Source organism: Trichomycterus rosablanca, chromosome 16, assembly GCF_030014385.1.
Source record: "Trichomycterus rosablanca isolate fTriRos1 chromosome 16, fTriRos1.hap1, whole genome shotgun sequence".
NCBI classification, from domain to species: domain Eukaryota; kingdom Metazoa; phylum Chordata; class Actinopteri; order Siluriformes; family Trichomycteridae; genus Trichomycterus; species Trichomycterus rosablanca.
This window is the reverse complement of record NC_086003.1, coordinates 13,638,015-13,663,648: the sequence shown is the minus strand read 5'-3', so window position 1 is coordinate 13,663,648 and position 25,634 is coordinate 13,638,015. Positions and strand designations below refer to the sequence as shown.

General features: G+C 37.3%; 1 protein-coding gene across 1 annotated transcript; it reads left to right on the top strand.

Annotated features, from left to right (window-relative positions):
• Positions 1-5,060: 5,060 nt before the first annotated feature.
• On the top strand, positions 5,061-7,912 carry LOC134330641 (POU domain, class 4, transcription factor 3-like). Its single transcript, XM_063011848.1, has 2 exons — positions 5,061-5,144; positions 7,049-7,912. The coding sequence occupies exons 1-2, from the start codon at positions 5,061-5,063 to the stop codon at positions 7,910-7,912; spliced, it is 948 nt and encodes a 315-aa protein (XP_062867918.1).
• The last annotated feature ends 17,722 nt before the right edge of the window (positions 7,913-25,634 follow it).

Genomic DNA, 25,634 nt, shown 5'->3' with positions numbered 1-25,634 from the left:
CACAAGGCTGATCCACATCACACATGTCGGAGGGGGCGTGTGTCAGTTGCGAGGCTCCTCAGTCAGCAGTGGAGGGTTGTATTAGTAGAGGTGAAGCGTAACGCAGTCCAGGTAATTGGATACGACTAGATTAGGGGAAAAAATTTGGGTATTACTTTCTTTTTGGAAAGAGCATAATTATTTAATTAATTCACTTATTTGGGACGGCAAGATGGCTCGGTTGGTAGCACTGTCGCCTCACAGCAAGAAAGTCCTGGATTCAATTCCCAGGTGGAGCAGGTCCTTTCTGTGTGGCGTTTGCATGTTCTCCCCGTGTCTGCATGGTTTCCTCCGGGAGCTCCGGTTACATCCCACAGTCCAAAGACATGCAAGTGAGGTGAATTGGAGATACAAAATTGTCCATGACTGTGTTTGACATTAAACTTGTGAACTGATGAATCTTGTATAACCTTAATGTGTAAAACATGATGTTAAAATCCTAAAAAATACATAAAAAATAATTCAAATAATAACCTTTTCATCCTGATCAGGGTTGTAGCAGGTCCATAGCCTTTCTGACCCTAGACAGTGCTCAAGCAGGCATCATAAACTCACTCATTTTGCCACTTACTCACAGTTACATATTAATGTAAAAACGGCCATTCAGCTATATTGCATACTTACATTTACATTTTCAGCATTTAGCAGACACTTTTATCCAAAGCGGCTTACAGTACTGTGACAGTATACAGTCCAAGCAATTGAGGGTTAAGGGCCTTGCTCAAGGACCCAACAGTGGCAACCTAGCAGTGGTGGGGTTTGAACCAGCAACCTTCTACTTACTAGTCCAGTACCTTAACCGCTAGGCTACAACTTCCCTACTTTTTGGGGAAGTGAATGGAAACTGGTGTGGAGATAAGAAGAAAATGCCAAACTCTGCTGTGCCACTTGATGCTAATTATATTATTGTAAATATAAGAAGAATCACTTGTTGAGTTACAGGCACCTCTCGCCTCAGAGCAAGAAGGTCCTGGGTTCTATTTTCAGGTGGAGCAGTTTGGGTCCTTTCTGTGTGGATGTTCACCCTGTGTCTGCCAGAGTATTCTCCAGGTGCTCTGGTTTCTTCCCACAAGTCCAAAGACATGCAGTAAAGTTAACTAGAGCTTCTAAAAATTGTGTGAGTGTGTGTGTTTGTCTTGTCTGGGGTGTTTCCTACCTTTAGTCCAGTGAATTGGACCGACCACAACCCTGTCTATGAATAATGTAGAGTCTAAGTTTTATACCACAAGTAGTTATTAAAGCCAAGTTGTCCTCTAGTCTCACATTAAATGTTGGTATATCGTGGAAGGAAAGTCAGAAGCAAGCCATGTACAAGGCGTGTCTGTAAATTAAGAAAAACAGCTAAGCTATGAATGAGACTTTTAAGGTTGTGCCTTTAAATTATTGATTAGATGAAATTTTATCTGGAGAGAAAAGGGTGCATGGCTACATCATAAAAACACTATCATAAAATGGATGGGCATATCATGGGGTAGCTGGCCTGTTGCAACTACCTTATCTGTTTGCCAAAAAAGCCTGTGTTAATCTGTATAATGAATAAGACAATGGCGGTGAGGTAATGGATGCCTGCCACATAGCTTTTAAATAATTAAGCATGTGTTAGAACAGGAGAGGTGGACTGGATCAGGTAGTGCAGCTGTGTTACTGCCATGCCTGGCTCCTTTTTCTACACATCAAGCTGTCATATAAGGTGAACAGGTGCACAATAGAAATGCCCAAAATGTAGTGTTGTTTCCAGTGTACTAATATTCTTTTAAGGAATTTAATGTAAAATAAATAGCATGAATCTATGGACCCAGCCTTTCATAGTGTATAAACTATATACAAAATACATAAGTATTGGGACACCCCTTCTAATTTTTGAATTCATGTTTCAGCCACAACAATTGATAACAGGTGTAATAAATCAGTTATATTAAGAAAAATATATGCTTTTAACTTTGCAGCAACACATTAGGTAAGGCCCTTTTCTGTCCCAGCATGACTGTGCCCCTGTGCCAGTAACATGCACAGAGCCTCGAAATCTACCTTTGTAGTTCTACAATTACTGACTGTAGTCCATCTGTTTCTCTGCATGCTTTGTTAGCCCCCTTTCATGCTGTTCTTCAATGGTCAGGACTCTCCCAGGACCGCTACAGAGCAGGTATTATTTGGGTGGTGGATCATTCTCAGCACTGCAGTGACACTGACATGGTGGTGGTGTGTTAGTGTGTGTTGTGCTGGTATGAGTGGATAAGGCACAGCAATGCTGATGGAGTTTTTAAACACTTCACTGTCACTGCTGGACTGAGAATAGTCCACCAACCAAAAATATCCAGCCAACAGCGCTCCGTGGGCAGCGTCCTGTGACCACTAATGAAGGTCTAGAAGATGACCAAATCAAACAGCAGCAATAGATGAGCGATCGTCTCTGACTTTACATCTACAAGGTGGACCAACTAGGTAGGAGTGTCTAAAAGAGTGGACAGTGAGTGGACACGGTATTTAAAACTCCCGCAGCGCTGCTGTGTCTGATCCACTCATACCAGCACAACACACACTAACACACCACCACCATGTCAGTGTCACTGCAGTGCTGAGAATTATCCACCACCTAAATAAGACCTGCTCTGTGGTGGTCCTGATCATTGAAGTCCAGGGTGAAAGCAGGTTAAAACAAAGTATGTAGAGAAACAGATGGACTACAGTCAGTAATTGTAGAACAACAAAGTGCTTCTATATGGTAAGTGAAGCTGATAAAATACACAATGAGTGTAGAAACAAGGAGGTGGTTTTAATGTTATGGCTGATCAGTGTAGATGTCAATCTATTTTAATTCCATTTGTTTTTGTAGGATGTCTAGGATGTCTAGCAAGCTCATAGCCAAATACTTTTGGTGGTATAGTGTATCTGTGTACAACCTTAATTCCAAAACAGCTGAGACAAGGTTTAAACGTCATTGTCATGATTATGGTATGAGGGCGTTGTATTGTTAATGAATATCTGTGATAAAACCATTAATGTTGAGTGGTACATATGCATGTTGGATATCTATTACATTATACAGTATATTGTCTGGTACTGTAATGTGCATCTTAACACTGTTTTGATAGTTTTGCAAGGTTGGTTATTGAACACTTTTATAATAATAAATAAAAATGATAATCCTGTGTTCGTGTTCATTGTAAAACCCATTGTCAATTTTTTTGTGTGTGTAGTGTTTCTTTTGTCACTAGAGCCAGCTACACAAGGGAAAGTAAGTAAGAGCGAGACACACCCCCATACGCGCGCACACACACACACAGACACACACACACACACACACACACACACTTGTTTTATCTAAGGGTAACACCAGGCCAAAATGTATATCAGAAGGTAATTCTTTATATATGCAGGACTTAAAACAGGAAAGTAACTTTTAACTAAAACAGGTTATTAACAGGTTATATGATGATTAAATCAAGCACAATAATATACTGACACACTGGCTAAAAACAAAGACACCAGTACAAATACTGGAACATGTAAATTTGGTTGCTATCTTCACTGTTGCCATTAAATCCCCTCAATCTCCCTTCTCATCCCCTTTATAAATATGAAATATAAAAAAAGTAATTAAACTCCATGTTAGGTACAAAATACTTTAATAAATAAATAGAGATCACAAGTATGATTTATAATGATAAAACACATGTTTTTACTTTCAAGTCTAATGGTACTTAATGAAGTCATGATACCATCCATGTAAGATAACCATGTCCCCAAAGCTTTTGAATGAAAAACAGCAAGTAGTCATGGATTATCATCTTTTCAAGGGTGTGTTACTGCATAGCATTCAATGATTCAGGAGAACCCATGAGGCTGACCAGGATAAAGCAGTGGTTAAACATAACAAAATGAAATGAAATAAAAAATGATTCATGAGTTACCTGTTAACATAATTAATTCTTACTACTCTTACTATTCTTAACACCAACCCCCCACCGCCCTGACAATGTACAGTTGTGATACCTAAGATGTAAACCTAGTCTGCTGATTTTTTTAAAAATTTAGTTTTTCCCTTCTTTGATTCAGCTATCATTAATATCTTTAATTTAATTTAATTTTAATTTTAATTAATAATATCTTTAATTTGTGGTTAATTTTGTAATTAGTGTGGCAAATTAGTAAGGAATGTGTTGCCAATTATGTGAATGATTGTTCATGTTTTTTTTATTGAGCTGTGAACACCAGATAAATCTTTATAATTATGGTCATTTTCAGTAAAGGTTAGTAAAACACTGTTTTAATATCAATAGCAAACATTTATAATAAGCATTTCTATTAAGTAACACTAAAGATGTGTAATCAGCAGAATTTGTTCATCAATTTAACCATAAGAATAAGAGGTATGCTGGGAATGGTCTGTGTAAAACAATTATTATTTTATTATTTTGTTCTTTGATCTGAAAGAGTCCTCCGATTTTGAAATGTGTGTTAATTTTTATTGTACTTAAAAAAATGTACTTATTTTAAAATGTGGCACTTAATTTTTGCTAAAATTTTATTAAAGCATGTATGTACTTGAAATCACTTTTTAAGCTGCTAAATCATTCTCTAGTGTTGCTATTTGGGGTAAAAAATCATTGTTTTTTTAAATATATAATTTATTTTTAAATCTTTAAATGGGAATGTATAGGAACGTGCTGGTGTAATATTATTCACGACAATGATAAGGATGTCTGTCTGGTTATAAAGAGAGAAATTCCAGAACCCTTTAGATTGCTTTTTGTGGATTTTTCTTGGTATTGGTATAAAATTCTTACTCTGTTATAAATCCTGAAAATAAGATGTAGAAGCTGCTCCTGATACGTTTGACATGCATGTAGGAAGCATGATGATTGCTCTATGGCTTGCAGGTTGTAAACTGAGACCCTGAGCAGGTGAGTGCTGGGGGAGGGGGGAGATCCGGACGGTGGCACCGAGGGAGGGAAAGAGCTTCACAGTGGGAACTTGGATGCAGAGAGGCGGTTTGCCCTCCGTCACAGCTCGCAGCAACCATGATGACCATGAACAGCAAGCAGCAGCACTTCCCCATGCATGCCAGCTCTGAAATGCGCCGGGTGTGCCTGCCTGCACCGCAGGTACGTGCAGAGAGAAAGCTACAACATAATAATAATAATAATGATGATGATAATAATAATAATAATAATAATAATGCATGTTTAGGGGTTGTTCTAACTCTGGACTTGCGTGTTTCCTTTTCCCTACTTGTGTCAATAATTGGGGGAGCTACTTCAAAATGTAGTTTTCTATAAGCTACTCTCCAAAAATATATCCCAATGTAATATTTTGGTAAACATGTACTATAATGCATATATATTTTACATACAGCACTTTACATACAAAATAATAATACAAATAATAATAATAATAACAATAATTTGTCTGTCATTAAAAATGTAAACCTCTTTGGAATTATTATTATAATTAGTATTTTGTACTACTATCACTACGCTCTGCTTTATCATACTAACTATATAAAAACTGTAGTAATATTTAGTAATATTTATTTAAAAATATGTCATGACATTGACATGGGAATATTGTAAAAAAAATATTGTAATGTTCAACTAAACACTGAGCCAAACAATCCAAAACAATATATACAGCTACAACAAACAACATCATATGCAGCATCAGTTTATGGCCAAAAATGCTAAATTAACTTGGTTTAGATTTCTCATGAGGAATAGAAGAACCCTTAATTCTCAGTGCGTGGTAACATCCAAGGCATGAGAGTGTTATAAGTGGTTAACATTATATCCACCCCTAGTATTAAACCATGGACTTAACACAATTTATTCTTAATACTATTCTTAGTGCTTGGAATTAGTGAAATAACGATTCTTGGACCTGATTCAAAGCAGTTTGATTTGGTTTGGTTGACCAAATTATGGATGTGGTGTTAATTAACAAATTATAGATGCACAGTTAAATATAATAATAATTATAATAATAATAATAATAACACTACTACTGTTACTACTACTACTACTACTACTACTGCTGCTACTACTACTACTAATAATAATATTAATAATAAATAACACTACTACTACTACTAATAATAATAATAATAATAAATAACACTACTACTACTACTACTAATAATAATAATAATAAATAACACTACTACTATCACTACTACTACTACTACTACTACTAATAAATAACACTACTACTACTACTACTACTAATAATAATAATAATAAATAACACTACTACTATCACTACTACTACTACTAATAATAATAATAAATAACACTACTACTACTACTAATAATAATAATAAATAACACTACTACTATTACTAATACTACTACTACTACTAATAATAATAATAATAAATAACACTAATACTACTACTACTACTACTAATAATAATAATAATAATAATAAATAACACTACTACTATTACTAATACTACTACTACTACTACTAATAATAATAAATAACACTACTACTACTACTACTACTAATAATAATAATAATAATAATAATAATAATAAATAACACTACTACTACTACTACTACTACTAATAATAATAATAATAAATAACACTACTACTATCACTACTACTACTACTACTAATAATAATAATAGTAATAATAAATAACACTACTACTATTACTAATACTACTACTACTATAGTACTACTACTACTAATAATAGTAATAATAATTATTATTATTATAATCATAACAATAATAATAATAATAATAATAATAAGCTGTTTATGTAGTTACTCTAGGATGAAAATGAGTTTCCTGCTATAAATCGTTCCTTGTAAAAGTACTGCTGTCCAACACTGCTTTGCCCGTCTTATAGTTCCTCCCTGAGTCTTTCTCTCTGGTGCCCACTGTCATGCCTATTCAAGCTCCACTCATGATTTTTATGATGTAAACGCACTCGCCTTTTCCAAATCCCGTGCGAATGCAATTCCTCTACTGACTCTTGCCCTATTTTCTCTATCCAAACACACAGCTCCAGGCCAATCTATTTGGCGCATTTGATGAAAGCCTGCTGGCGGTCGCCGACCTCACCAAGCCGCACTCCACACAGTACCACGCCATGAGCACCGGCGCGTGCGCCACATCTGCCTCCTCTGCACCCATTTCCACCAGCGCATCCCATCACCACCACAATCTGAGCCAGGCGCTGGAGGGAGAGCTGCTTGAACATCTGTCATCCGCCCTGGCCATGGGTGGAATGGCACAGGATCCGTCAATATTACCCAGTCAGGCGAACCAGCATCACCTTCAGGCATGGTGCCACCTTCACCAGGCTGCGACGCACCCGCACTCGCACCCTCATGCACACCCTCACCCTCATGCACACCTCCAGAATCTTCCCGGCGGAGACACGGACTCGGATCCGAGAGAGCTAGAAGCATTCGCCGAGCGTTTCAAACAGCGGCGCATCAAGCTCGGTGTGACCCAGGCAGATGTGGGCTCAGCGCTTGCCAACCTTAAGATCCCGGGCGTGGGTTCCCTCAGTCAGAGTACCATCTGCCGCTTCGAGTCTCTGACTCTCTCGCACAACAACATGATCGCGCTGAGGCCAGTGTTGCAGACCTGGCTGGACGAGGCCGAAGCGGCGCACCGCGACACCAGCGCCAGGGCAGACATGCTGCTGAACGGCAACGGGGAAAGTAAGCGCAAACGCACCTCCATCGCGGCACCAGAGAAGCGCTCACTAGAGGCTTACTTCGCTATCCAACCACGACCCTCATCCGAGAAGATCGCCGCCATCGCAGAGAAGCTCGACCTCAAGAAGAACGTGGTGCGGGTCTGGTTCTGCAACCAGAGACAAAAGCAGAAGAGGATGAAATACTCAGCCGCGCACTAGTTTATGAGGAGCACTAGGACTTTTTGACATGTGACAGGGATCTACAAAGCTTTCAAATCAGGAACTTTAGCACTGTGGACATTCTTCATAATAAAGATGCCACGAGAGGTTTCTAATGATGATGCCATGAAGGATTCTGGTTATTTCTAATGATGACGCTATGAAGGATTGTGGTGGCATGAGCAAGGAATTGCATGAATTGTCGGAGAGAAGGGTGTGTAATGGCAAACCGTTGATGCCCACCCTAAAACCATTTCTAAACAAACAAACAAGTCAAGTCAACTTTATTTATATAGCGCTTTTTACAATAGACATTGTCTCAAAGCAACTTTACAAAATCCAGGACCAACAGATACAAAAACCCCTGATGAGCAAGCCGAGGGCGACTGTGGCAAGGAAAAACTTTTGTAAACAAAACTTTTAGAAATCTGGACCATGTCATTTTTTTGTATTATACAAGATAGAACTCAAGCCAAAGTATTGTGGTGGCATGAGCCAGAAATTGCATGAATTTTCGGAGAAAAGGGTGTGTAATGGCAAAACGTTGATGCCCACCCCAAAGCCATTTCTTAACAAACAAACAAACAAGCAAAAAACAAAACCTTTAGAAATCTGGACCAAGTAATTCTTTCCTTTTTTTACAGGAGAGAACTCAAAAATAATTGTGGTGGCATAAGCAAGGAATTACATGAATTGTCGGAGAAAAGGGTGTGTAATGGCAAAACATTGAAGCCCACCCCAAAACCATTTCTAAACAAACAAACAAACAAGCAAAAAACAAAACCTTTAGAAATCTGGACCATGTCATTTTTTCTGTGTTATACAAGAGAAAACTCGAGCCAAAAATGTTGTGGTGGCATAAGCAAGGAATTGCATGAATTGTCGGAGAAAAAGGTGTGTAATGGCAAAACGTTGATGCCCACCCCAAAACCATTTCTAAACAAACAAACAAAACCTTTAGAAATCTGGACCATGTCAGTTTTTCTTTTTTATGGAGAGAACTTAAGTCTAAAAAAATGATTGTGGTGATATTACCAAGGAATTGCATGAATTGTCGGAGAAAAAGGTGTGTATTGGCAAAACGTTGATGCCCACCCCAAAACCATTTCTAAACAAACAAACAAGCAAAAAACAAAACGTTTACCATGTCATTTTTTCTGCATTATACAAGAGAGAACTCAAGCCAAAAAATATTGTGCGTGGTATTACGAAGGAATTGCATTAATTGTCGGGGAAAAGTCATGTCATAATTCATTTATTTTTCGTCATTTCAAATTTTTGGAATGGGTTTCATGGATAAAAAACATTTGGATAACACATCATGCGTGACTGTTCCCGTTTAGGGTAGATAGAAATAAATTGATATTTTTTGTATTTAATGTATGCAATTATAAAAAGTACTATAAAAGGAATAGACACAGCTAAAGACTGTAAAACCAAATAAACAAACAACAAATTACTTTCTCCCAACAGCTATGAAATTATACAACCTCTTTAATTTAAATTGCTTTAATTACCCAAACTCGTATAATTTATATACTCAGCAATATATCAGAAATCTTAAAACTGCAAAAATAAAAACAGCAAAAAATGCATTGCTATTTAATTATATTTAGGTAAAATTAATCGTTTATCTTTGACATGTATAGAAACGTCTTTAACATGAAAATCATGTTAAAGCTTGCAGAGGTGATGCAGCTTTCGTGGATGATTTTTTAGCTGTAGGCTGTCATTTGACATACAGGTTTATTATTAAAACCATCTACCAATATTGTTGAGTTGAACACAGAAGTATATCAGAAGTATATCAGCAAAATAAATAAAATAGCAAAATAAAATAGCTAAATGCATTGCTATTTAATTATATTTAGGTAAAAAATTTATCGATTCCCTTTGACATTTATAGAAACATTTTATTTGTGTTTGAAATACAAAATAAAACAACATCATTAATCCTTTAATGGTCTTACCAAGAAAACCATCATATATATTTATTTATTTTGCATTTCTTAGTTTCTTGGGATTATACCATTAACAAACAATTAATATGTTTTTACTAGTGCACATAGTATCTTTAATAAGCTTCTACCAAACAGTTAAGGTGATCACAAAAATTATGCAACTTTCATGGATGATTGTTCAGCTGCAAGCTGTAATTTCACATATAGGTTCTTAAAACCATCTACCTATATTTTTGAGTTGAACACACAAACAAGTAGTAGATTATTTAAATACAGCTTATTTTTACCCAAGTATTTAGACTCAAAGTAAGCTCAACCAAATGGTTGAGCAGACCATTAAACGGTTAATGAAGTCAGTAGAGGGAAAATATTAAAAAATTATATCCTTGTCATGCCAGTTTTTCCTGAGTTCTTGTGGGTTCCCTAAACATGCCACTTACTATGTTGGATTATCTAAATTGACAGATATAAATATATGTGTGTTTATTAAGTGTAGTTTGGCATCTCACTGCGTTTTTTTCAGCTTTGCGACCAATGATTCTGGACCCATCTAAACCAAGACAAATCTAAAGAAGTTACTGAAGGTAAAAGTTATGGCATCACGCTTAACTTCATGTGGTATTTTTATTTAGTAAGTGTGTATTTTATGTTCTCTTTGCACTACTTCAAATCTGTCCTTTAATGTCTTATTTATTTTAAAAGCTTCTAAAGTGGCGAGGGTGGTTTTTAAACGGTTTCAGTATTATCGCACATTATGTTATACTGTAACTTAAAGTGTACGTGTGTTTTTGATATATTTATTATGTAAGATCAAGCACCTGTAGCCTAGAACACAACATACATGCATTAGAACAATAGTGGTCATTAGAACTTCTTACTGGTGGACTTAAATCCATTGACGGACTGAGGTATTGTTTTTTTTTCTGCATCAGGTATAATAAACATTAATATGCAAATGTGTGACAGAATAACAGAATGCTGCTTATAAGTTTATTTTGATGTGATCAACCACTTGAACTCACTGGCGCAATAGTGTCCTCACGATGAGATTTCACTTGAACTGTGTGACTTTGAATGTGTATTTAATAAAATAATTTTTCTAAGCTGTCGAACGATGGAAATCATTATTTTATTTCCTTTCATTTTTATCAACAACTTTATACTGGTCAGGGTCGCGGGGGTCAGGTTCCATTGGGAACACTGGGTGCAAGGCAGGGAGCCAACTCATCTCAGGACCTTGGCAACCCCCTCAGACATAGCCGAATATGTATGTGTAGACACTTGGACGGCGGATAGCACCCCTGAGTTTTAATCTATTATTTTAAATAAATCAGTAAACACATCACATTACATTTGTAATAACAAAGATACAGTTAAGTGGAAGAACCTCCAAATATTACAGCATTCCACATTTCAAAAAGCTATATATGTACACAAAGGGACAGTATAATTGATTGATTTAGGTCCAAAACCTATAAACCTATAAAATAAAATAAAATAATGTGTAAAAAATAGGAAAGGACAGTAATAACAACATTATGTAAAATTTCTATAAACAATTTTATATATACCTACAAAGCCTTCCACATATATTAAAAGTACTTCATTAACAGTAAAAAACTTAATGTTATAAAATGTTATTTTAGCCCTATAGTTACAGTTTAGCATGATTGGGCCCTGTCATATACAGGTCCTTCTCAAAAAATTAGCATATTGTGATAAAGTTCATTATTTTCCATAATGTAATGATAAAAATTAAACTTTCATATATTTTAGATTAATTGCACACCAACTGAAATATTTCAGGTCTTTTATTGTTTTAATACTGATGATTTTGGCATACAGCTCATGAAAACCCAAAATTCCTATCTCAAAAAATTAGCATATTTCATCCGACCAATAAAAGAAAAGTGTTTTTAATACAAAAAAAGTCAACCTTCAAATAATTATGTTCAGTTATGCACTCAATACTTGGTCGGGAATCCTTTTGCAGAAATGACTGCTTCAATGCGGCGTGGCATGGAGGCAATCAGCCTGTGGCACTGCTGAGGTGTTATGGAGGCCCAGGATGCTTCGATAGCGGCCTTAAGCTCATCCAGAGTGTTGGGTCTTGTGTCTCTCAACTTTCTCTTCACAATATCCCACAGATTCTCTATGGGGTTCAGGTCAGGAGAGTTGGCAGGCCAATTGAGCACAGTAATACCATGGTCAGTAAACCATTCACCAGTGGTTTTGGCACTGTGAGCAGGTGCCAGGTCGTGCTGAAAAATGAAATCTTCATCTCCATAAAGCTTTTCAGCAGATGGAAGCATGAAGTGCTCCAAAATCTCCTGATAGCTAGCTGCATTGACCCTGCCCTTGATAAAATACAGTGGACCAACACCAGCAGCTGACATGGCACCCCAGACCATCACTGACTGTGGGTACTTGACACTGGACTTCAGGCATTTTGGCATTTCCTTCTCCCCAGTCTTCCTCCAGACTCTGGCACCTTGATTTCCGAATGACATGCAAAATTTGCTTTCATCTGAAAACAGTACTTTGGACCACTGAGCAACAGTCCAGTGCTGCTGTTTCTGGTTCAAAAGTGGCTTGACCTGGGGAATGCGGCACCTGTAGCCCATTTCCTGCACACGCCTGTGCACGGTGGCTCTGGATGTTTCTACTCCAGACTCAGTCCACTGCTTCCGCAGGTCCCCCAAGGTCTGGAATCGGCCCTTCTCCACAATCTTCCTCAGGGTCCGGTCACCTCTTCTCGTTGTGAGCGTTTTCTGCCACACTTTTTCCTTCCCACAGCACTCTGGGAACAGCAAATCAGAAATTTCTTTCTGTGTCTTACCCTCTTGCTTGAGGGTGTCAATGATGGCCTTCTGGACAGCAGTCAGGTCGGCAGTCTTACCCATGATTGCAGTTTTGAGTAATGAACCAGGCTGGGAGTTTTTAAAAGCCTCAGGAATCTTTTGCAGGTGTTTAGAGTTAATTCGTTGATTCAGATGATTAGGTTAATAGCTCGTTTAGAGAACCTTTTCATGATATGCTAATTTTTTGAGATAGGAATTTTGGGTTTTCATGAGCTGTATGCCAAAATCATCAGTATTAAAACAATAAAAGACCTGAAATATTTCAGTTGGTGTGCAATGAATCTAAAATATATGAAAGTTTAATTTTTATCATTACATTATGGAAAATAATGAACTTTATCACAATATGCTAATTTTTTGAGAAGGACCTGTATATGTGTGTGTGTGTGTATATACATGTAAAATTTTTGCAGTTAGTTGCATAAGTGTAGACAATCATTTAAATATTTCATGTTACTTTTATTTTATTTTATTTTTTTATTTTTTTATTTTTTTATTTTTTTATTTTTTCGGGGAACCAATTAAACTTTATTAGTGTTAATACGAAGTATTAAAGTGTGGTCATTATGCAGAGGGAAGATATACATTACATATAATAAGGAAACAATAATATAAGCAAAATAATGAACAAACAGAAAAAGGGGGGTGAGAGCGGAAGTAAAAGAGGAAACAGAATGAGCAGACAACTGAGAAGAAAAGTAATAGTTATAATAAATGATAAGAGAGAAAAGGAAAAAAAAATTATGGATCTGTCTTGTCTTCTCTCTCTCTCTCTCTGTGTGCGTGTGCGTATAGGAACATTCGGGTGGAGGTGATATATATACTGTATATATATATATATATATATACAGTATATATATATATAATGGTTATAGATGTATAATGGTTGTGTTAGTGGTTGTGGGTGAACTGTTGATGAGAGCTGATGAAGTTATTGATATAACAGGTTTTTAAGTGCTGACCATGTTTTCTTGTATTCATGAGTTCTGTTTTTGATAGATGCTGATATTTTTTCCATTTCTATATGTTCTATGAGTAAGTTTTTCCATTGATTGATTGTGATGTTTTTCCTTGATTTCCAGTTTGTGAGAATAGTTTTTTTGCCGATGGTTAGCGCCACTAAAAGTGCTTTTGTTTCATCCTGGTTTAGGTTTGTGGTTGATGTGTCGCCTAATACAGAGTGATGGGGGTAGGGGGTTGGGGTGTTTTAGTAGTGGAGTTAGATAATTTAGTTGTCATTGCCATATGGTGGACAGTACCATAAGGCGTGTATGTACTGTAGTTGTCATGTTACTTTTGTTGACTGATATATATGTATATATATATATATATTTCTGTCAATTAAATTTAAATATTTCCTATTACTTTTATTGAGTGATATTTTATATATAATATATTTATATGTAATATATATATATATTTCTCTGTATATATATCAGTCAATAAAAGTAAAATGAAATATTTAAATTCAATTATTGTTTACACTTATGCAACTAACTGCAAAAAGAAAAATATATAAATTTATTTTTACATGTACAAATGATTACACTATATTATCTAGATATTTTAGATAATTTTGACAGTAATTTAATAAAACATAATGTATTTAAATCTAAATTACTGAAACAGTTCATGGTGTATTTCAAAGCTTCCTTGTCGCGCCCGGGACGAATAAAATCCCAAACACTAAAACATAGATTAAGTAACAGACTGCTTACATTATAGTCAATAAATAAAAAACATTACCTATTTCAGGTTTTCTTTTTCTTTTTTTAAATCACCTTGTATTTGTTTTTAATTAGACTCCCCTTAAATAATATATGTTCTTCACGGCATTGTGAGGACGGATTTGAAATTATTAAATAATGGCGATGCAATATTAATCGTAATTTGGTATAAAACCCGGTGAAAGGCTGGTACTCAGTATTTACACACTCCAGGGACGGAAACAGGACAGGACTGACATCTGTGGAGGTAAGGATAATAAATATAAATACCTTATAAATTCATTTATAATTTTCTTTTTTAACAGTAATAATAATAATAATAGTGGTAGTAGTAGTAAGTGGTGGTGGTAGTGGTAGTAGTAGTGTTGCTTAATCATGCATCTGCATAAAATCAACATTTAAATTATGACTTTTAGGACTGGCATAGACCTCTTCGTATTTAAATTTGCCTTTGTTGCCATAAATAAAGCATTGACTCTAATTTGTAAATTACATCCATTTGCAGCTTTTAAAATAATTCATATTCTAACCACAGCACATGTACTGACAATAGAAACAAATACTATTATTTAATAATCTCTTAAAATTATTTGTGTTTATACTGTAAGTAAAAGACTTTTCTGTGCATACTTAAGATAGTCCTTGATTTAAACTTCATTGTTTAAAACAATAAATTATAGTAAATTGTAGATTAGACCGAATAGAAAATAAGTATTACAGAATAATGTCAGAAAAACGATAAAATGTTGGTGACCTTGTAGTTGGTGTGTTTTTCTACGTTTTATTAAAATTAATGTAAAGAAATAGACACATTGAGATCATTTTGAGCTGAAATAGCTGTGCAATGGCTTTGGAAAATAATGCCCTTGTGAAAAACGGCTTCGTCTACCATAAAATGGCCAAACATTACTGGTTTTTATTGTTTTGCAAATTTGTAACATGTAACATGAGATGATATTCTTTACAGTGCTCAGAAAACCTTATTTATTTACTTGATTTTCATAATTGTATTTATTGTTAATTAAATAACTAGTCAACTAAATAAAAAATACCACAATTTTAGGATACCACAATTATAAATACCACTATTTAACTCTTCCAGTCATAATAATAATAATAATAATAATAATAATAATAATAATAATAATAATAAGCTTAGATTATTTATTTATTAGGATTTTAATGTCATGTTTATACACTTTGGTTACATTCACGACAAAAACGGTAACTCGTTACACAAGGTTCATCAGTTTAATGTCAAACACAGTCATGGACAGTCACTTCACCTCACTTGCATGTCTTTGTACTGTGGAAGGAAACCGGAGCTCCCAGAGGAAACCCACGCAGACACGGGTAGAACATGCAAACTCCACACAGAAAGGAGTTTGACCTGGGGATCGAACCAAGGACCTCCTTGCTGTGAGGCGACAGTGTCACCCACTGAGCCACTGTTCCGCCCAATAAGCTTAGAATTCAGTTGTTCTAGGAGTTGGATCGTTACATTGATGAGTACAAGCAAACAGTTGTGTCAAGCAAACTGGCAAAAGAAACACAACACAGAGAACTTCATTTGTCTGCCTCGTGGGCAGCAGGTTTAAGGTGGTTTCAGTTAGGTCTATTTCATGGTGTTTGTCAGGAAACTACAGTCCTACATTGCACACTAACTTCTAAGAGTATGCAAAGCTTATTGCTTCTAAATGTTGATACAGTTTAATCTGATAACCACATTACTTATGCCTATTTTACTAATGTATTACTAATCTGGGTTAATCTAACATGTTAATAATGACTTATATTATTAAAATGCAATATTAGAATCTACATAATTTAATGATTTTTAATAAAGACATAAATGTGTTATTAAAATGCTGATTTTAATACTTTGTAATTTGTAACAATTAAAAAACATCCACTTATTTCAGAAGATATTGACTTTTTATACTAAACAATAAACGGTTGCCAATAATGTTGACCACAACTTATTTACTTTTGTAGGTTTAGCTCTGAAACCTCTATGGTAAAAAATTATTAGCTTCTTGCAGCAACATTTGACCCATTTCTCTTGAAAATTGATTTTTGTAAAAGGAATTTTGCCCATTCATGCTTGATAGAAGACTTCAGCCTTCTACCAGTCTGTGGTTGCTTTTGTCTGATTCTTATCTTAAATATGCCATACATTTTTATTATTAGACAGATCTGGACCTCAGGCAGGCCAGTCAAGCTCATGCACTCTCTGTCTAAGAAGCCACATTTTTGTCGCACTTCCTGGGAAAAGTCTCTCTACTATCCAGAAACACCCCTCTGTATTAATGGTACCTTTACAAATATGCAAGTCACCCATGGTGTGGGCACTGATGCATCGGCATACCTTGACAGATCATAATTTTTTCCACCTTTAGCTGATAACAGCCTGGATGATTTTTCTCTTCATGATGTGCCACATTTTCAATAGGAGATAGATCTGGACTGGTCAGCCAAGCCCAGGCCACACTACTGTAGGGCATTCAAAATTAGGCCTGGCTTTGTCTTTCTGATGTAACCATAGACTTCTTGGGGAAAGATGTTGCTTTAATGGCAATGACTCTCGACAATCATAATATTTGACTCTCAACGGTTATGGAAGTCACTCATGCCATGGGCAATGCTGCACCCCCTAACCATGGCTGATGGTAGCTTTTGCAAGTTTCTCTTATAACAGCATGACGAAACATCTGACCACAGTGCACATTTCCACTGTCTTTCACAATGATGAGCTCAGACCTATAATTATATCATTCTGAGTAGAATTATTATTGTATGGATTTTCTTTGTGTAGTCTTTCTCTTTGTGTAGTAAAGTTTCATGTTGCATGTTATTAGGTGACAGTAGTTTTCCAAAGTACTACCAAGCATACACTGATCAGCCATAACATTATGACCACCTCCTTGTTTCTTCACTCACTGTCCATTTTATCAGCTCCACCTACCATATAGAAGCACTTTGTAGTTCTACAATTACTGACTGTAGTCCATCTGTTTCTCTACATACTTTTTTTTAGCCTGCTTTCACCCTGTTCTTCAATGGTCAGGACCCCCACAGGACCACCACAGAGCAGGTATTATTTAGGTGGTGGATCATTCTCAGCACTGCAGTGACACTGACAGTGGTGGTGTGTTAGTGTGTGTTGTGCTGGTATGAATGGATCAGACACAGCAGCGCTGCTGGAGTTTTGTAATACCATGTCCACTCACTGCCCACTCTATTAGACACTCCTACCTAGTTGGTCCACCTTGTAGATGTAAAGTCAGAGACGATCGCTCATCTATTGCTGCTGTTTGAGTTTCTCATCTTCTAGATTTTCATTAGTGGTCACAGGACGCTGCCCACAGGGCACTGTTGGCTGGATATTTTTGGTTGGTGGACTATTCTCAGTTCAGCAGTGACAGTGAGGTGTTTAAAAGCTCCAGCAGCGCTGCTGTGTCTTATCCATTCATACCAGCACAACACACACTAACACACCACCACCATGTCAGTGTTACTAGAGTGTAGTGGTCCTGGGAGAGTCCTGACCATTGAAGAACAGCATGAACGGCGGATAACAAAGCATGCAGAGAAACAGATGGACTACAGTCAGTAATTGTAGAACTAAAAAGTGCTACTATATGGTAAGTGGAGCTGATAAAATGTGTGTAGGACAATGTGTGTAGAAACAAGGAGGTGGTTTTAATGTTATGGCTGATCGGTGTATTTGGCTACATGTATCACAGTAGCATGACAGTTTCTAATGCAGTTCCATCTGAAAACTTTAAGGTTACATACACAGAGGTGGCCTTGTCATAGATCCTGAGAAAAGAGATATTGAGAAGAGGAGGGCACATGGTGTGAACAACACTGTCAAAACATTTTATTAATATTAGAAGCAACAAATGTGTATTTTTTCACCTTGGTAAAGTAACACTTTTTGGGTAATTTTAACACAACCAGTGTGTTGTCTCAAAGAACACATCAGACATAAACACAGTAAAGCACTTGTTTTAGTTTTGCCAAATCTCAATTTAGATAAAAGCAATACACAATTACCTGCACTGCCATCTAAATAATTCAATTAAAATGAACACTGACTCTAGATGTTAATTTGATGCTGTATGGATTCAGTATTGTTCAGTGTATATTCAAACAAAGGATTCTGGTGTGATAAAAGGTAAGGTTTGTTCACCATTACTCAGCATGAGAATGAACCTGATGCAGGTATATAGTTTTATGGTCTAGTTTCTGTGCAGTGGTGTAAAGTAATCTGGGAACTGAGCACACCTAAATTATTCATGTTCAGCTTACAGAGTTTCTCTAAATTATCAACGTTTCTAAAACCTTTTATTTGTGAGTAGGATTCACAAATTAATGAAAAAGATAACATTATTTTTTTAATTCATCGGATGTAAACAACCCAATAACACCGAGCACGAGGAAAGAATGCAACGTTTTGCCTGTTTTCAGGAGGTGGAAGAAAATCCACCTACAGTCACCTAGAATTTTCTAGAGGAAACCTATACACAAGAACATGTGACACTCGGATACTAATTACTGAAGCTTTGCAGGTAGAATTTCATGCCTGAGATAAGACCTCAGCTACCCAACAGTCTGAGGTTGCTGTCGATTCTTCTCTTCATGTAACACCATACAATGCATCCGGAAAGTATTCACAGCGTTTCCCTTTTTTCACATTTTCTTATGTTACATACATGAATTTTTTCCCCTTAAAATTCTACACACACACACAATACCCCATGATGACAAAGTGAGTAAAGCAGTGGCGGCTCCTGCCAAATCTCTCAGGTGGGGCAATTGTTGCGATGATGGCCAAGGTGACCCGTTCAATGGGTAAATTAAAGCTTAAATAATTAACATCTTAAATCATCTGTCAGTTTGCCCTCACAAATAACTTTGAACATGGAGAGAGAGCAGCTTTCCTTTGTTCTCTTGGCTGTGTGCTTCGGGTCATTGTCCTGTTGGAAGATGAACCTCACCTCAGTCTGAGGTCCAGAGCTCTCTGGAGTAGGTTATCTTCAAGGATGTCTTTGTACATTGCTGCAGTCATCTTTCCCTCAACCCTGACTAGTCTCCCAGTTCCTGCTGCTGAAAAACATCCCCACATCACAATGCTGCCACCACCATGCTTCACTGTAGGAATGGTATTGGATAGATGATGAGTAGTGCCTAGTTTCCTCCAGACATGATGCTTGGCATTCAGGCCAAAAAGTTCAATCTTTGTTTAATCAGACCAGAGAATCTCTCGGTCTTGGTTTCTCATGGTTTGAGAGTCCTCTAGGTGCATTTTGGCAAACTCCAAGCAGGCTGTTATTTGCCTTTTACTGAGGAGTGGCTTCCGTCTGGACACTCTACCATACAGGCCTGATTGGTGGAGTGCTGCAGAAATAGTTGTCCTTCTGGAAGGTTCTCCTCTCTCCACAGAGCAACGCTGGAGCTGTCAGAGTGACCTTCGTGTTAATGGTCACCTCCCTGACTAATGCCCTTCTACCCCGATCGCTCAGATTGGCCGGGTGGCCAGCTCTAGGCAGGGTCCTGGTGGTTCCAAACTTCCATTTACGGATGATGGAGGCCAGTGTGCTCATTGGGACCTCAATGCTGCAGAAAATTTTCTGTACCCTTCTTCTGATCTGTGCCTTGATACAATCCTGTCTCGGAGGTCTACAGACAATTCCTTGGACTTCACGGCTTGGTTTGTGCTCTGACATGCACTGTCAACTGTGGGACCTTATATAAACAGGTGTGTGCCTTTCCAAATCATGTCAAATCAACTGAATTTAACACAGGTGGACTAATCAAGTTGTAGAAACATCTGAAGGATGATCAGTGGAAGCAGGATGCACCTGAGCTCAATTTTGAGTGTCATGGCAAAGATCTGGACTGCAGGCAGAGCAGACAAGCACATGCACTTGCTAAAATATCCATGAACTTCTGCATGGTCCTTTTTTATCGATGAATTTATCTGCATAGAATTTATAATTCACTTTCTCTTTGAGTAACTGCATTTCATTTTGCATTTTTTTGATTTTGCAGTGGTAGACTATATTAGGTCACAATGGTTTTCCGAAGTACTTCCAAGCCTCTGTGGCTATATTTCCTTACAGCAGAACAATGGTTCCTCATTCAGTGCTATCCTAGGGCTTGATGGTAATGCACATTCAATGGTTTCAAGCTTTGACTCTCTTCAATGGAACTTCTTTAGTTTCATTTTCTCTCTAGCTTCTCTAGTTTCTTCTTTTTACAATATCATGTATGGTAGATAAAGAGTAAAATTTGCAGCATGCATTAAGCAATGCTCTTTTTTTTTTTTTTTGCATTTTCCCCAATTTCCCCTCCAATCTAGTCGTATCCAATTAACCAATTGCATTATGCTTCCTCTCTACTGATGATCTCCACCCTGTTTGAGGAGAGCCGAGACTGACACACGTCCCCTAAGACACGTGTGCAGTAGCCGACTGCATCTTTTCACCTGCACAAGGCGAGTTCATATGCGGATCAGCTTTGTGCACGGAGAGCCACACCCGGATTACACATTATCTCTCGACTCTATGCAGACGCCATCAATCAGTCAGCAAAGGTCGTAATTGCATAAGTTATGAGGTCCAGTCCGGCACCCCCCTTGAACAATAGCCAATTGTTGTTCGTGTAGGTGCCCAGCCTGCCAGATGACAGAGCTGAGTTTTGAGCTAGCATACTAGTGTTTTACCGCTACGCGGATGGGTGGATTGATAAATGGATGGATGGGTGGATGGATAGATGGATGGATGGATGGGTGAATTGATAAATGGATGGATGGGTGGATGGATAGATGGATGGGTGAATGGATGAATGGATGGAAGGATGAATAGATGGATGGATGGAAGGATGAAAGGATGGATGGATGGGTGAATGGATAGATGGATAGATAGATGGATGAATGGATGGGTGGATGAATGGATGGGTGGAGGGATGGATGAATGGATGGGTGGATGGATGGATAGATAGATGGATGGGTGGATGGATAAATGGATAGATGGATGGATAGATTGATGGATAGATGGATGGGTGGATGGATAGATGGATAAATGGATGGATGGATAGATGGATGGATGGGTGGATGGATAGATGGATGGATAGATGGATGGATGGATGGATGGGTGGGTGGATGGATAGATGGATGGATGGATGGATGGATGTATGGATATATGGATATATGGGTGGATGGATAGATGGATATATGGGTGGATGGATGGATGGATGGGTGGATGGTTAGATGGATGGGTGGATGGATGGATGGATGAATGGATGGATGGATGGATGGGTGGATGGATGGATGGATGGATGGGTGGATGGATGGATGGATGGGTGGATGGATGGATGGGTGGATGGATGGGTGGATGGATAGATAGATAGATAGATGGATGGATGGGTGGATGGATAGATGGATGTATGGATGGCTGGATGGATAGATAGATAGATAGATGGATGGATGGGTGGATGGATAGATGGATGTATGGATGGATAGATGGATGGATGGATGGCTGGATGGATGGGTGGATGGATTGATGGATGGATGGATAGATGGATAGATGGATGGATAGATGGATGGGTGGATGGATTGATGGATGGATGGATAGATGGATAGATGGATGGATAGATGGATGGGTGGATGGATAGATGGATGGATGGATGGATGATGGATAGATGGATGGGTGAATGGATAGATGGATGGGTGGATGGGTGGATGTATAAATGGGTGGATGGATGGGTGGATGGATGGATGGATGGATGGGTGGATGGATAGATGGATGTATGTATGTATGGATGGATGAATGGATGGGTGGATGGATGGATGGATGGGTGGATGGATGGGTGGATGGATGGATGGATGGATGGGTGGATGGATAGATGGATGGATGGATGGGTGGATGGATGGATGGGTGGATGGATGGGTGGATGGATAGATGGATGGATGGGTGGATGGATAGATGGATGTATGTATGTATGTATGGATAGATGGATGGATGGATGGATGGATGGATGGCTGGATGGATGGGTGGATGGATGGATTGATGGATGGATGGATAGATGGATGGATAGATGGATGGGTGGATGGATGGATGGATGGATGGATGATGGATAGATGGATGGGTGAATGGATAGATGGATGGGTGGATGTATAGATGGGTGGATGGATGGGTGGATGGATAGATGGATGGGTGGAGGGATGGATGGATGGATGGACGGACGGATGTATGGATGGGTGGATGCATAGATGGGTGGATGAATGAATGGTGTCTTTATTTACCAGATAATTATTTTGTGTTGTTAAGAAAGAAGGGTGTTGTAATGCAGTTGGAAACATGTATCTTTCCATCTAGCCATCCATCTATCCATTCACCCATCCACCCATCCATCTATCCATCCATCTATCCATCCATCCACCCATCCATCTATCCATCCATCCATCCATCCATCTATCCATCCATCCATCCACCCACCCAACCATCTATCCATCCAAACATCCATCCATCCACCCATCCATTCATCCATCCATCCACCCACCCAACCATCTATCCATCCAAACATCCATCCATCCACCCATCCATTCATTCATCCATCCACCCATCCATCCACCCATCCATCCATCCATCCACCCATCCATCCATTCACCCATCCATCCATCCATCCATCCACCCACCCATCCATCCATCCACCCATCCATCCATCCATCCACCCATCCATCCATCCATCCACCCATCCATTCATCCATCCATCTATCTATCTATCCATCCATCCATCCATCCATCCATCCCTCCACCCATCCATCTATCCATCCACCCATCCATCTATCCACCCATCCATCCATTCATCCATCCACCCATCCATCCATCCACCCATCTATACATCCACCCATCCACCCATCCATCTATCCATTCACCCATCCACCCATCCATCTATCCATTCACCCATCCATCTATCCATCATCCATCCATCCATCCACCCATCCATTCATCCATCCATCCATCCCTCCACCCATCCATCTATCCATCCACCCATCCAATAATGAGATTTAAAGTCATAATAATGAGATTTAAAGTCATAATAATGAGATTTAAAGTCATAATTATGAGATTTAAAGTCATAATAATGAGATTTAAAGTCATAATAATGAGATTTAAAGTCATAATTATGAGATTTAAAGTCATTATTATGAGATTTAAAGTCATAATTATGAGATTTAAAGTCATAATAATGAGATTTAAAGTCATAATTATGAGATTTAAAGTCATAATAACGATATTTAAAGTCATAATAATGAGATTTAAAGTCATAATAATGAGATTTAAAGTCATAATAACGAGATTTAAAGTCATTATTATGAGATTTAAAGTCATAATAATGAGATTTAAAGTCATAATAACGAGATTTAAAGTCATAATAACGAGATTTAAAGTCATAATAACGAGATTTAAAGTCATAATAATGAGATTTAAAGTCATAATTATGAGATTTAAAGTCATAATAACGAGATTTAAAGTCATAATAATGAGATTTAAAGTCATAATAACGAGATTTAAAGTCATAATAACGAGATTTAAAGTCATTATTATGAGATTTAAAGTCATAATAACGAGATTTAAAGTCATAATAATGAGATTTAAAGTCATAATAACGAGATTTAAAGTCATAATAATGAGATTTAAAGTCATAATAATGAGATTTAAAGTCATAATTATGAGATTTAAAGTCATAATAACGAGATTTAAAGTCATAATAACGAGATTTAAAGTCATAATAACGAGATTCAAAGTCATAATAATGAGATTTAAAGTCATAATAATGAGATTTAAAGTCATAATAACGAGATTTAAAGTCATTATTATGAGATACTGCAGCGCAGCCGCAGTAGTGACAATATGGCGCAGCACAAACTTTTCAAGCCTCGTGTTCGTTAATTCGGGGAAGTGTTAACAATCTCCTACATTCTTTGTAGCAGATCACAATAGTGTTGTAGTCAATAAATTAACGGTGTTCTTTTGGGTTAGAAACAGCTTTATGCTTATTTTCATAAATTCGTAGGGTGCTGATGCTGCATGTCTGTGACTTCGGTAATGTTAACCATAGTTTTTCCGAGTCCTCAGATTATTTAGCTAAGATTAAGCAACCTTAGTGGAGAAAAAACAAGTGGTTGTGCTTCTCCTTTGTATTTAATTTAAATCGTTCATGTTGTGAACAGTGCCAGGTTATGCATTTGTTCCCAACTAACTGTAAATAGTCACATAGCATGCGAAGTTACCCGGTAGACAATTAGATTTTACATCCTTTTTATGCTATGAATTGTACTTTAAAATATTACTACCAATTTAAGTGACTTCCAAAGCGGAATACATGTCTTTTATAGTTTAAACATTATATAGTTTAATGTTCTAACATGCCTTTATCCTCTCGAAATTGCCACATTTTTATTTTTTGGTTACACGAATGAATATATACGGAGCCCCTTAGGGGTCACTAAGGAAAAAAAATATATATGAAGAGCGTAATCCGTACCCTCGGTTTAGTAAACCGTACCCTCGGTTTAGTAATCCGTACCCTCGGTTTAGTAAACCGTACGCACGGATTGTCTGCGCTACAAGTTTTACTGTGCGCCCACACCCCGTTTTACGGTAATACAGTTGCGAAGCATTGAAGAGAATAAAGCATCTTTTTACAGCTGGGGTGATGGGATAGCAAACTTATTAAAAAGTCAAATCAAAATCTTATCAAATGCCACCCCACAATCATAAATAACACGAGTACTTAGCTTGTGATTTGAGAGTGTTTTACCTTAGGAATTTTGAATAATAGGATTGCAAACCAACGTAAAGTGAAATGTACAGTATAAATGTCTGAGACTCATAAAGGCAGTAAGTAGAAGTAGGAGTATTCTTTAAGAGTCTGATGGGGTGATTTGATAATAATTATTTTAGACCTTTCAAATTGGTCTGTAACAATTCCACTTGTTTTAATGGAATTTTAAAATTTTACATTTGCATAATTTTACCATGGTATGTCTTTTGTTGCCTATATATATATATATATATATATATATATATATAGTTGCGAAGCATTGAAGAGGATAAAGCATCTTTTTTACTATATATTAGATATAACACACACACACACA